Source organism: Lycorma delicatula, chromosome 1, assembly GCF_047948215.1.
Source record: "Lycorma delicatula isolate Av1 chromosome 1, ASM4794821v1, whole genome shotgun sequence".
In the NCBI taxonomy this organism is placed as follows: domain Eukaryota; kingdom Metazoa; phylum Arthropoda; class Insecta; order Hemiptera; family Fulgoridae; genus Lycorma; species Lycorma delicatula.
Genome location: NC_134455.1, coordinates 199,414,222 through 199,429,717, shown reverse-complemented (window position 1 = coordinate 199,429,717; position 15,496 = coordinate 199,414,222). Strand labels below are relative to the sequence as shown.

The 15,496-nt window shown below is 30.3% G+C and overlaps 1 protein-coding gene and 1 non-coding gene across 2 annotated transcripts in view; both read left to right on the top strand.

Annotated features, from left to right (window-relative positions):
* The window catches only part of LOC142327385 (fibrillin-1-like), a 339,860-nt gene that overhangs the window by 296,357 nt on the left and 28,007 nt on the right, over window positions 1–15,496 (top strand). The window contains exons 50-51 of the mRNA XM_075370397.1: window positions 1,912–2,090; window positions 5,975–6,169. Coding sequence (XP_075226512.1) covers window positions 1,912–2,090; window positions 5,975–6,169 — 374 coding nt within the window. The remainder of the gene's footprint in view (window positions 1–1,911; window positions 2,091–5,974; window positions 6,170–15,496) is intronic.
* On the top strand, window positions 10,177–10,288 carry LOC142318608 (U5 spliceosomal RNA). Its single transcript, XR_012754983.1, has one exon. It is a non-coding gene; the product is annotated as a U5 spliceosomal RNA (small nuclear RNA).

The window sequence follows — 15,496 nt, the reverse complement described above, 5'->3', positions numbered from 1 at the left end:
TACATTGTTTAATTTTTCTTAGTATATAATCAGAAATAATTTAATGGCACTTCTTTTTTTTCATTTATACATCTAATGATAGCACCAAGAAAGCACTAATGTGAGAAAATTTAAAAAAAAATAAGCTGTTAGTGATATTTTTATATTTATTTTATTTATATACCTTCTGTACCTATAAAGCAACTTATCCTGACTGACTGACTGATTCATTAATGCCCACCAAATAATGAAAATGTGTATACATGTTCTTCTTACGGTGTAAGTGCACTAAGAAAGGATTTTTTAATTTTTAGTTTAAAGGGTTAAAATGGAGTAACAATGAAATTTATTATTTTTTTTTAATTTATAAGTAAACAAAGATATCAAATTGATTTTTGATATTTGTAATCATGTGAATATCTAAAAACCAATTTATAGACTTTTTGAAATTCTGAGTTTAAAGGGTTATAAAATTGATTTTGATATTTTTAAAACCAGTTATTTTTTTTAATTGCTTTGTAACAAATGAAGATATTAACTAGATTAAAGTAGTTAAAAATTTTTTTAAAAAAACAAGAAACAAATTATGGTCACCTCCTAATAGTGTTTGTCATATAACACTAAGAACTAGGCAAAATACATTTTTACCCGTACAAAGTATGTGTAACCAGTTAAAACTAATATTTTTAAGATTGAGACCAAGGTTTCAAAAACCCACATTCTTAGATCACTCAAAGTTTCGGGTCCTGTATTGACCAACTCTGAAGAAATTATATTACATTAATATTTTTTTTATAAATTGAACAGGCTTTAATTTTTATTTATCACTATTATTCTCATAAGCATGAGTTTAATGAACTCAACAGGTTCCAAGGAGAATAGCCTTCTGGCTAGACAGGAAGGGTGAGTCATGACCGACTAAATATCCCCTGATCACGACAGGAATCACAAGTAATCATATAGTGTGGGCAAAGCCACCACAAGAATGCTCTATTTTTTTTGGGCTTGCAAATATTCTTTAGAAATATATTTAAAAACCATTTTTGAGGTTTTTTGAATTTCAGTTTTTTAAGGGGGGCAACCGTGTACAGCACAGTGGTTTAACCAACAAAGCCTCTGTTACTGTATGTGCGATGTGACTAGCTGCAAGTGTCTCTGGTTATTTAACTAAAAATATAAAATAAAAATAAAAAATTTGACTGCAATGGAAAATATGGTTACACAAATAACCATAGAGTGTAGGTGAAGCCATGATGAGGGAACACTTGTGTGTGTGTATATATATATGTATGTGTGTGTGTGTGTGTGTGTGTTTTTGTGTATATATATATATATATATACATGAATGACCAACAAGAGAATATAGATTAAATACTGTAAAGTATGTTAGTAAAAAATAACACATTTAATAATAGTTGGAAGACAGTGCATTTGAACATCACAAGTATATGAGTACAAGAGGCATATGCATCTGTTTATCAGAGGGGTTCAGAGGAATAAGTAAGTTAACAGCTTGTCTTTAGTGTTTAGATTGTACACTCCAGTCGTCTAATTACAGTGATGATTGATGCTACTATAAAGGATATTTTTTAAATCCTTCTCTTGAATTTAGGTAAATCCTTATTTACATGATAAGGTAAATCTGATACAGATACATGTTTATTACAATTTGATTTTTTAAATCTCTTAATTATTTTACGTTATAATAAAAGGAAATTATTTATTCTGCTAATCATTTAAAATCACCTAATTATACTATTTCTAGAAAGATATTATATTTTTATCCTATGATGAAAATCTTTCACCACCAAGAAGACAATGATTTGTAAATTTTTTTTTTAAATTATCAAAACCTTACTTTTGTTATATTAGAGTTACTCTAATCAATCTTTATATACTCAGCTATATATAAGATTTTGTATTTTTTTATAGATGTGGATGAATGTAAAAATGAAACATTAGGACTTTGCCCACCACCTGGTAATTGTATCAATACACTTGGTAGTTTTAGATGTCTGTGCCCACGTGGTTTCAAACTGCATCCATCCGGTCACTACTGCACTGACTCAGATGAATGTACTGATGATTCAAAATGTGAACATGGTTGTCAGGTAGTGAACTATTTTATTTATTACGTATTTTTTAATCTGCTATAAAATAATTTTCTAGTCAACTAGTTTAAAATTTGACTTATTTAATGAAAAATGTTCTCATAGTCAAATTACTGGATAAGTTTAGACAAGAATCTGATATGATTTGATATATGAACAGGTAACAATAATTTGATATGTGATATGTTTGTATAATGTAACCTATCTTAACAAATAATGTGAAAAATCAAATAGCACTGTAAAACAACACAGACTTAAACATTTCATCTCTGACTAGTTCCCTTATTTATTTGTCAATAAAAATCCCTTCTTTAATTTTTTCTTCATTTAATTTTGGGAATTTCCGCCTTGTGTACAAGTATCCTTGACTGTCTTTCACAGCTTTCACAAAATGTTTTATTAATCCCAATCTGTTTAATTTATTTTTTCTAGTTTAACTAGACTCAAGAAAAATTTTTTTCACCAGGAGTTAAGTTCTCACGTTTCTTCCACTATTTAACTTTATAATATTGATACTATCTTGGCTGCCCCACTCACAAATGAAATAACAGTATTTTGTACATCCTAATACTAACCAAAAAAAAGCTGTTACTTTTAATCTCACACACATTCAAATGCTTTTTATAATTTACTTTTTAGCAACAGTTTTCACAACATTATATGTTTCTTTCAAATATTAATTTCGTAACAGACTGGTATAGAAGTATATTTATTGCTATTGTGAAACAGAACTGCTTTTAAGCTATACTTAGAGGAATCAATGAAAAGCGCAAGTTCAGGTTTATGAACTAGTCCCAATTGTAAGGTAAGGTCATCAATATTTCTACAGTAAACTAAAAAATTTTTTTCTGTAAATTATTGAATAAATTTTTGTCAGTTTTAGTAGCCTGAGATTTTTGTAGTTTTTTAAAAATAAATTCCAACCTTGCAATATTGAGTCTAAAAGTTCAACTTGATTTTTTAATAAGTTTACATCTTTTACCTAGTCATTTAGCTCATCTTTTGATTAAGATATGGCTGATTGGATTGCAATTGAAAGTCTTAATCATGATTGTCTTCTTCCATATTATATGCTTCTTCATTGTTTTCACAAAACAGAACCTTGGGAACTAGAATGGATTTACTGTGAGGTATAGATCTAAATGGCAATAAAGTACAGAGTACAGTGTGTTTAGACAGACTCATTAACTAAGCAGAAATAACAGTTGGTTAATAGGATACCAAATAGAAAGGTTATATACCCTTTAGTTACCCTCTTAAGTTGACCACACAGTTACTACATACGAGATGTGTTCAAAAAATAATGAAAATTTTGCGGGTTGTATTAATCTGATTCTCGGAATTTTTTTTTGTATTGGTAAACATGTCTTAAAAGTATCTGTATATTTTTAGCTATACTGGATGTTTAATTTGTTGTCAGCTGTCAAAAGGATAACTGATGTTTTGGTACAATCAGTGATTTTTTATTTGTATAAATAATGGATCAGAGAATTTGTATTAAATTTTGTTATAATAATGGAATAAAGTGTAGCAATGTTTTAAAAATGTTAATTATTGCTTTTGGTAAGTCTGCTATGAGTGAAGCAATGGTTTACGAGTGGGATAAACATTTCCAAGAAGGTTGTGAAGACGTTGAAGATGACGAGCGCCCCGGGCACCCCAGGACATCAACAACCGGTGGAAACAGAAAAAGTGAAAGAAATTATTATGAATGATTGCCTAATCACAGTCAGAGAAGTCTCTGATGATGTTGGGATATCAACTGGCTCATGCCATGAAATTTTTTCAGATGTTTTGGATATGAAACGTGTGACAGTAAAATTTGTTCCAAAATTGTTGAATTTCGAACAAAACAGCGGTGAATGAAAGTTGCTCAGGAGTCGCTAAATGAAGTCAACAATAATGCAGAACTACTGAAATGTGTCATAACATGATGAAACATGTGTTTATAGATATAATGATGAAACTAAGACTCAATCGTCCCAGTGGAGGATTCTGGCTTACCAAGACCGAAAAAAGCTCAACAAGTACGGTCAAATGTGAAGGTTATGCTCACCTTGTTTTTTTGATTTTAACGGCATAGTGCATCATGAGTTCTTGCCACTAGGTCAAACAATCAATAAGGAGTATTACCTTCAAGTTCAATGTTGTTTGCATGAAGCAATCCAAAAAAATTGCTCAGATTGTGATGAAACAATTCATGGCTTTTGCACCACGATAATTCGCCTGCTCACACTTCATTGCATGTTCGTCAATTTTTAGCCAAAAACAACACTGTAATGATACCCCAGCCACCATATTTGCCAGACATGGCCCCGTGTGACTCTTTTCTATTCCCAAAAATAAAGAGAACGTTAGAGATCTGTGCTTTTACTAACATGGATAAGATTAAAAGTGAATAGCTGAAAGAGCTAAAACTGTTCCAAAGATCGAGTTCCAGAAGTGGTTCGGGGATTGGAAATGCACTGACATAAGTATATAATATTGAATGGGGACTGTTATGAAGGTTATAACATTAATGTAGACAAATAAATAAAATTCTTTCCAAAAAACAAAAATTCTCGTTACATTTTGTACATACCTCGTATTATATAAGATGCCCATATCTTATCTGATCACCATACAATTTATAACCTTTTTTAATTAAATGTGTAATTTTTCTTTTGTGATTTTACAGTGAACTCACCACACACATAACAAAAACTGTCTGAATCTATTAACACACTTACAAGGTATTATGAGACTTCATTTTTCACTCACTTAATACAGTTATCACACTGACTGAAGATAATATACTATTAAAACCAGTAGACTAGTGAAGTCAACAACGTTTGTGTTGTTTTGAATTGTACAGACATGATGAATCTTGTTCATGTATGCTTCAATAGAGAGGTATCCATGATATGTGATGTTTTGTGTTATGACTTAAGTTATTGTTTCATGGTTAACAAGTGATTAATATAGTTAAAAATATATACTGAGCATATAAATAGAAATAAAGTAATCATATTAATAAAAACATTTGTGTAAAATCATATAATATCAACAGTTTCAATATTTAAATTTTGGAATTTTCAAAAAGTAGATGAAAAGTTCTGATTTCAGCATTAAAAAACAGATTAGTTTCATGTATCACATGTTAAGAAATAAAAATTGTGTTTTATCAGTTGCATTACTGTCACTGTCTTCTTAAGGTTGTAACTGAAAATAATAACCCAATTTCCATTATATTTTGATTAAATTAAAATTATAAAATGAGAAATCCCCAAAAAACAATTATTATAGCTTTCTGTTAAAGCTTTTACTCTCCAATGATACAGAGATGTGTTTCAAATTTGATTAAAGATAAACCAGAATTTTAAGATGAACGTTAATGCCCAGAGAATTAATGCCATTTATTGCCCGTTTACCTGTTTCAACTGGGGTTAAATTAGAACATTATATGAGGAATGATTAATGGAATAAAATAAAAGTAATACTAAGGGCTTTAAAGTAATAATACAGAAGTAATAGAGTTTAGGTAATAGCAAATATTGTACTCTAATTATTGAGTTTGCAATGTATAAATGAAAAAAAAAATTAAATAGAAAAATAAAAAAAGGTCATTTATGAATTTTTTTGCTCCTTGTTCAATGGTTGGTTAGACCGCAAAATTTGTAAACAAAAGAAAATTTATGAAAATACTGTACAGTTTATAAAATTTAACTTTTGAAGCTGAAAAAGACATGATTCATTCTCTAGATTATCATCCTTCTGGTAGGCAGTACCCTAACATCTCCAAAAGTCTATTGAAAAGCCTGTTACTTTTATCTTTAAATAGAATGGAAAAATAACAATTTTCATTCTGCTTTTGCTGTTAATAACATTTATTGTGTCTTTTCTAGAACGTAATGGGTAGTTATCGCTGTGGATGTCCTGACGGTTTCTTGCAGCATCTGTATTATAACCAGTGTGTTGATGATAATGAGTGTGCACAGAATCCTTGTGGCAATAATAAATGTTTTAATACTATCGGAAGTTATCGATGCGGATGCCCAGATGGCTATCAATTTGATGAAGCCCTTGTTCTTTGTGTACAGGTAAAGAGTCATATAAGTAATTATATAATTGATCTAATTATGCAATTAATTATTGATTTTTATTGAATTTTCTTTTCTAAAACTTGTATTAAATGTTTTCTATTACTGTGCACATTATACTTCATATTTAATTGAATTTGATGTCTTATTCTAACAGCCCATCAGTCTATAAATATATATAAAATTATTACTGAATTTAACATTTTTTAAAATTATACACGACTTACTTTTTAATTATATAAAAGTTGTTCTTCCTGAGAATCTTTTAGAGCTAATTATGTAGTTTCTAAGTTAGTGGAGAAGAACCAGCTAATTTCATAGGATGTTAAGTTTCTTCTCTACTGAAGCAGACACTAATTCTATAGGGTGGAACTAGAAAAAAGTGTACCACTTTGTGGTGAAGAATCCCATAAGCTGGTGCAGGTGACACTGGGGGCACCTTTGGTAACACCACTGTAGGAAAATAGCAAAATTAGCTCTGAAAAATCAGATTTCATGAAAGTGAAACCGAGCTGTTTATAATTTTGATTTGTTCTGGTGTTCTGTTTTGGTATTCTGCAAATATTAAAGTAAAGTAATATTTGATGTTACAGTCTGTGTCATAAGATTTTTTTAACTTAATTATGTCGTTAAGTGTCCATATGTGTTGCATTTTGTCACTTCATGACTGCCATTATTCATATAATTAAACTAATCAGTAAATCAACTTGCTCATTTTATGAAGAGGGGCCCACTAGAATAAACTATTACTCACAGTGAAACTCGTCTTTTGATATTTGTGATTTTAACATCATTTCAAATAATACTTTTGAAAGAAAAAATTTATAACTTGGAGAAATATTTGTCAGAATTGTTTTTTGTTCAGTTTTCAATTTTTAGTTAATGTACTAAGTGAAAGTTTAAAAACTAAAAAAAGAAATGTATTATTGTAAGTAAATATAATATCCATTTATTATTATTATTTTTTTTTTTATTATTAATTCATAAGCTCAAAGCTTATGCAAGGAAATATAAAGTAGAATGTTTGTAGTGTATGATAATGCCATGTCTGCTGGAATAAACATATATTTTATGTAACTTCAGACAAGTATAAAACAAAAGTTTCCACATTTCAGAACGCGTAACAAAAACTAGCTATTTATGTAAGTATTTTTTTTGTGGATATTAATGTCGTGATTATTTGTTTCTTTAATATTAGTTAATGTAATAGCTTTTTTCATAATAGTCTTATTGATTTAATTTGTTTTCGTATTATTTCTAGTTATAATTTGTTTGTTATTTTTTCTAGTTTGTTGTATAGGAGCACACCATTGATTCTTTGTTGTAAGAAGTAAACGCTTGCTTACTTCATACAATTAAGAATTTCAGCTGCAATTCATTAAAAGACTTGTGTTCAACACTGAGTATAATAATTTCTACTTGCCTTTCAGTTTGTACTGAGAAAAAATTGGCTTTTATTATTTTTACATTTTTCATGGTGGTGGTGTCTGCTGTTAGTTAATCAGTCACCAACTTGCTAGTTTTGCTAGATTTTATTTAAATCACCATTTTATTCTATCACTATGATTGGCTAGGATTTATTTTTATTTTTTTGAGGTCTTAGGGGCATCGGCTACTATGGTCTTTAGCCCCTTTGCACTTCAAAAAAAAAAGATAAACCACTTTCCCTCCCTGATAAAACATTAGCCATGTAATCAGAACAGATCATCAAATAAGTAGACTTGCCAAAGGTTTTTTAAAACCACAAACAAGATAAGGGTGTAAAGGGCCACTGCCACTTAAAACTAACACATTAAAAACACAAGTTAAAACTTCTTAAAACACTTGATCATTTGTAATGAAATCTTGTAAAAATAACTATTAAAAAAACTAATTTATATCAAGCACAAAAATAATTTATAAACACATATAAAACAGCTTTTTCTTAAATTTTATTGCCTAGGTTTACACTTAGGCCATCCTTTCTTTCTTTTCTCGATTTTCCTGTAGGTCACGATCGATATCGAACTCCATGTCTGGAGGCCTCAGAAATGGATCCTTCTGATCCTTCGCAGTAAATCACAGAGGATACTCTGCTGCCAGCATCAGATGATGCCAGCTTTGATTGAATTGTCAGCAGCGTATCAAACACTCAATACACTTCCTGCTGAAGTTTGTGGGTCAGCTGAAACCCACCTTCTCATTCGAAGCCCTCTGCCTTTGGAGGCTCCATCATTAGACGTTTAAAGCCCTCTTTTTCTAGCAACTTTCTTTCAAGCATCTCAGTTCCCTTTTGGGGATTTTGTATTTCAATTTTATCATATGTACATTTTTTTTAGACTTCTTCAGCGACTTAGCTTCTGTATCCTTTTGATTGGTTGAAGTCTTCTAAGTTTGTTACAATTTTTTGTGTGGAGACATCCGCTTCTTTCTTCATTGGCCTTGAATTACTTTCTCTAATTGGTAGATTCTTCAATTTGGAATCGATGATACATTCGACTTTGCTTGCCAATGCTGGTGCCAGTTCAGAAATTATCTCCTTTAGTATAAAAGAAGCTGCAGGAGCCACAGCTACCTGAGCACTGGACATAAGCTTTGGTGATTTGCTGAGCACAATTTTTCTGGCCTTGAAGTAGCTGATCTTTTGGAATGGTCTTTACCTCCTGTATTGCTACTTCCTTTTCATAGATCAGACAGTTTTGGGATCTAGCAAAATGATGCCCATGGCAGTTAACACAAACCAGCGGATCCTTGCAGGGGTCACCAGATATAATGAATCACCACATGGACAGATCTGTTTTCTAGTGCATCTCACCTCAGTATGTCTGAATTTCTGACACCCAAAACACCGCAATGGAGTCGGGATGAAAGGGCAGACATCCAATCTGTGAAAGCCATTCTTAATTTTCTCAGGACACTTAAGATTGTTAAATGTTAAGACATGCGACGCGAAGGGTACAACTTCTCCATTACGTTGGGTGTTTGAAATTTTGACATGCACAACTTGTTCCTGAAGCTCCTCAATGATCTCTTCTTCTATGTAGTTTAGAAGGCCCCTGCACACAACAACTCCCTTGGAGGTATTTAGTGTACCATGTGGTACAATCTCAATGTCAATGAGTCCTATTTTCATAGCTTTCATATCTTCATAGCCGTGATGACTGTAGGTCATTGACATTCTCCACAAACAAGCCCATAGCTGTTTTCCTGATCTCTTTTACAGCTCCTCCTTCAGCTTCTATGATCCCACAAGCAATCATGAATGGACTAAATTAAAACTAACACATTAAAAACACTTGAAGTGTTTTTTTTTAACTTGTTTTAAGTTATCATTTTTGGTGGTAAAGAAGAAAAAAAGAGAAAAATCCCTTTATTTTTTCTCTACCACCGGATACTTTGGAATTGGTCCAAAGCTCTTAGGTCGAAACATAGTACAGATGTTCTTCTCTGGCTCTGGCTCACTGAACTCGATGCTCTTCCTTCTTTTCACATCCAAAGACAAAGATTTTCTCTTGGATGAGAATCTTTACATGGAACTTCTGCCATGGAAGATGTGGATGTTGATACTTCCATAGCTTATATTTTCATCAGTCCATATGTCATAAAGTACGGGCGGAGAGATTACTGACATACCAGGGCTCTCACGTAGCAATAAGGGCTCTGATACCCACAAGACAATCCCTGCCAAGGGCCAAAGTGACTAACTCATATCAAGTAGTGCAAGACTTTAGCAGAGCTAGTTCACAGCAGCTCACCCTCAATCCATTTCCACAACTGGGTAAAGGGATGGGCATTACCTGTTTGCACTTTGCCAAGTGTTTACAAAACATCATGGTCATGCCTTGAGAAGTACAACTGAAACCAGCTTGGGATCAGCAATCCTGTATTCCACAGGAAACTCCTGAGCAGAACCACTGCCCTGTTGGCTGACATAACTGAAAGTACCGAAGTACCATGTTGTTGCCCGCCCCAGATGTGTGCATAGATGTTATTGCATGGATATGGGGTTGAGATTGTCTGGAGGCAAAAAGCTCTGGTCTCTTTTAATTTCATATAAATTTTTTGCCTTTTACTACAGATTTCCATGGAGAAAGGCAAATGATGAGTCTATTTTAATTTTTTCTTTTATTCACGGAAAAATTCACCTAATTTATTATTCAAAAATATAGGCAAAATATTAATACTTATAACCAACCTCCTGTCTTAGTTTCAGATTACAAGTTATTAGGTTTTGGCTTAATTTTGCAACAGAATAAATCAGTCTGCATTAAAATCATTTGGCATTGACATGTTTGCTGATTAAAATTTAAAATAATTTTGGGCATAATTTTAAGCACGTTACACCATTACTGGATGAGCAGTAAAGCTTAAACAGAAGGATATTATATTTTACATAATCTTTCATGTAATAATATTCTACGTTGCTGACTAATTCATGTTTGCAAGAGGTAGCCGCTGCCAGTGGTTTTCATTAGTAACATTTAGGAAAATGATTTTGGTATTTGAATTAACTGAATCAATCATGTCTTGAGTTATCAGCAGTTTGACAGAAAATGTTATTACACATTCACTTTTCTTACAGCACTTTAGGTAGAGGTGATTGATGCAGGAATTTTATAGCAAGATCTACCTACATTGTATGTATAATTAAAGTTATATTTAAATAATTGCTGAGTTCTCTCAGGTTCATGTTATCTCTTCATTCCATATAAAATGAAAACAAATGAGCTTCTGTTTCAATGGCATTGTACATTTCAATTTTCCTTCATTATCTTAATTTGATCTATTCCACTATTTGTACAGGTTGCACACAAATAATGGTAATGTATTTTAACAAAACTGGAAATATGAACTTACAACAGATTTTGGGCTAGCTTCAGCCTGAAGAGGGTTTCTTTTGAATTCTTTTGCTTATAAACAAAAGAATCTTCATCTCATCAAGACCTCCAAGGGTTATACACTGAATTTGGAAGTATTCCTGAAGGAGAAAAGGTCTTTATTATTTTCCAAAACTGTAGAAAGCTTCCTTCTGGGTTAGATTAGTATCTATTTCATCTACTTTCTTTTTCATAAAATTTTTCGTTTAATGTCAATTTTGTGCATTCTTTCATTTATTTACCATCTATCCCTGTAAAAAAACCTTATTATTTTTTGTTTCAAATCTTGTAAATACTTATTCATTTTCATATAAAAAATATGAGGTGGAAGAGTGTACCCTGCAGAGATTGTATACTGAATTCTTAATTTTTTTCCATCTAGTTCTGGTGAGGAGAAACAAAAAAGGTCCTTGTCATTTTTACATTGAAAAACCACTTGTTATAAAGAAAAAAAATGCATATTAACATTTACATTAACTGCAACTTATACAAATTTGCAACAAAATTTTAGATTTTATTACTTATGGTAAAATCTTAGTTTGAAAGCCATATTCTTAGGCTTAATCTAAATAAGACAAAATATATGTCATTCTTGCCTACTGAAATCGGCAAACCCCCTTGTTAATTTCAACTAAAACTACATACATGTTCAGTAAATAATAGCAAATCGATAAATTGTAACTGCTGTTTTAAGTCATTAGATGAAATCAAGTCAATAAAATATCTCTGAATAATATTGGACGATCATATGATGTGGAGTGGAATGTCCATGTACAGTATTTAACATCAAGACTAAAATACCTTGTTCATACATTTTACAAAATAAACATTATTAAAGATTTTGAAATAATAAGAATTATACATTTTGCATATGTTCATTCACTTTTTCAATGTGGAAATGAGATATGGAGAGCAACATATGATATCCATCTTAAAATATTTATGCTCCAGAAATATTTAATTAGAGCAGCTCTTGGTGGACCAAGGTTGTATCCTGATACACACTTGTTTGAAGAGTTTAAAGTACCTACTTTGAGGCAAATACATGTCAAGGAAGTAATACTACCCATAAACAAATATATAGATGATTTTCAATTTCAAAATATACTGCACAACACTCGTTCTGCAGGAACAAATACTTATACCACATTCTTTCCAAAATAAACTGTTTGCAAATGTCAGTAATTGTATTACTCCAATATATTTTCTAAGTCCCCAATCATTTTAACAACCAAATAATAAATAGTAATCTGATCAAAGAAATAGATGAATAGGTGACACACAATATATATTTTAAATTACCAAACTGAAGTATAAAAGTAATCCACACTTATAACAATAAAGTTAACAAATTATTATAATGAATAGCATATAACAAAATAAATTAATATACTATTTAAAATAAAAAAATCTACATTTATGAAACTGTGAATGTTTAAGTGAATGTTAAGGACATATAAACTCATAATACTATTCAGTTCTCTTATCTTATGAATATTTCTTGTTGTCTTATTATATGTTATCTTATAATGTTTTTTTTTTTTTTATTTCTCCATTAGGAAATTTTGAGCAACTGCACAATTAACTTAGCTTAATTTTGAGTTATAAAATACATTACTGGTTATTTTTACTTTTCTTAATTTATTTGCTATGAAACTGAATGTATCATATCATTATATTTACAAATAGAATTGTTAAAATGGATACAACAGGATTAAACTTTTTTTTTTCATTTTTTAGATTATGAATGTATTGTATTTTATTTTATTTTAATGTAAATCTAAATAATTTTACATTCTGGTTCTATGTATTTTTACTTCCTTGTAGGAAGTAAAGGAAGTAATGCAATTGCAAAAAATTTCAGATTTCAACGGAAATATCCATTTTGATCATCCCTGAAACTATTTTGGCTAGTTTTGGCGTGATGTCTGTATGTATGTATGTACATATCATATGTATCTCACGTAACTCAAAAACGATTAGTCGTAGGATGTTGAAATTTTGGATTTAGGACTGTTTTAACATCTATTTGTGCATCAACTCCTTTGATTGCAATCAAGTGTCCAAAAAAGTGCAAAATCCTAAAAGATTTGGATTTTGGACTTTTTCTTAACTGCAGTAATAAGACCTCATTCAGAGCTTTTCAACAATATATCATAAGTGGTACTTATTTTTATTGGTTCCAAAGTTATAGCCAAATAATGAAATATTTGGATATTTTAGGGGAAGGCACATCAGTTCAAATCAGACTTCATCTCCTTTTTTTAACTTTTTTTAACTTTTTTCTTTTAATTTAAATATATTGATTTATTAATAATTATTAACCTCTTAGTGTAAAAAAAAATTATGATGAGTAATAATTCAATAACAAAAAAATATGAAAAAATATCAGAAGTTTTTAATGAAATAAAATTTTATGTACTCTTCATTTTAAAAAAAATGTATAAATGTAATTTAATAGGTGTACATGGCAGTCACGGCTTGCACTCGAGGTTTTTTTGCTACTTGCGTCAAGGATAAATATGTTGAACAAAATTGTATATCGATGGCTTAGTTCTACAGTGCTGCAAGTCAAAAACCTAACATTTCACAGAACAGTGAATTTAATTTTTTCTTCTTATTTAAAGCTTTATATTTTTATTAAATTTGGGGAGATCTTTATTTTTTTCAAAATCTCATCAAGTAAAAATATTATAATTTAGCTTGCATAATGTTTACATTTAAAAGAAAGTTAACGTTTATTAATTTTTTAATTATTTTCATTTTAGTTTTGAGTTGTAGCACTAAAGAACAAAAATAACAGACATATATATTAGACTTGTAACCTTTCCAGTAGGAAGATCTATAGAAGGTTTTCTCTGCTGTTCATTTAAAAACTTTTATCATTTTTAGCTAAGGTAATAATATACAGAAATTTATAGTAAACTAGTGTTAGTATTGATAACAATAATTAGAAAACAGTATAATTTTTCGGTTAATTTTTAAATTTTATAATAATCAAACCATAATAAAGAAAAACATAATTTGCTTTATTGAAAAATAATACTACTTACTATCAATACAAATATTTATAGTACACTAATATACAGTACTACAATAATACAATACAACTAATATAGAAATACACTAACAAAGTATACAGTAAAAAAGTAATACAGTATGCTAATATAGAATATTTCATGACAATCTTAATTTTACTATTTTTCATCATCACTTGACTGACATTCAGACTTGGTACATAGAACAGCATTGAGATTTAAGAAAAAGTCATTATGAACCTCTGGAATAGCTCCAGAATTACATAGAGATAATAGGTCTTTTTGTTTTGCTGAGGCAACTGATGGAGCTTCATTAAACAGAGGTGTTAGGTCTTGATTTAGGTATGAATTTCTACACTGTTTATTTCTGATATTAATTTCTTTATAACTGCCACTGTTTTTGTACTGATTAGAAATGGATTGTTTTTATTTACTTTCAAAATTTTAATTTCTGACCACTGAACTTTTTCACCAGATGTATTGCAAACAAAATTTCTTCCCATTTTGGAGCAAAGCAATTTTAAATCATAAAAATCTGATGTTCCCATTTCTTTGACATAGTACGGTTTACCACTTTTCTTTGCCATGCTAATGATTGTTGCCCACTGGCTAGGAACAAAAACCGGGCAACTTTTTAAAACTCTTTTTTTTTCTTTTTCAATAACAGCATGAATTGAATCCCCTTCATTCTGTGTATGTCCAATTATTAAATATTTATGTGTAATTGACTGGATATTCAAAGTTTGAATGCAATGTATATAAAGACACACTAAAAATTTGTTTTTGTTTTGTGCATAGCAATTGTCGCTATAAAATATTATCTTCTTACCGTGGCAATGATCTTTTATGAAGTGATACACACAACTACCTATTTGAGATGCTCCTCTTCCTCCAATACCTTCATGCTAAAAGTAACAGAATCCATTCTTCTCCTTCACATCAAACACTGTAAAATTGTCACATGAAAGTTTTTGTTTGTAGTAAAACAATGAAACATTTCCACATGGAATTGGTAACACTGCCTGCATATCATATGTACAAACCATCAAATCATCTTCACTGTTAACTAATTCTATATCTTTCTCTTTCTCTTGTCGGCTAAGTTTCTTTTCTTCATCGTGTTCAATAAATTTTTCTTTGTTTTCTGTGATATTAGACTCATTCATATTTTTTCTTGTTTCACAAAGCATACATTGGTCTTTTTTGGTATAAAAAAAGAGATATTAAGTTCATTTTGGAAATACTGTCGTAAATATTGAACTTTGCAAACTGTTCTTTGGTTGTAATACATTTTTCTTTATACATCTTGTACATTAGCGATACATTTCAGCTTCCATCAATGTACTCTTTTTTTGAGTCGTTGCAGCAGTAATGAGAGTGTATTCTCTGAAACGACTTTATGTGGTTATGTATTCCATCCTTACAATTTCCTC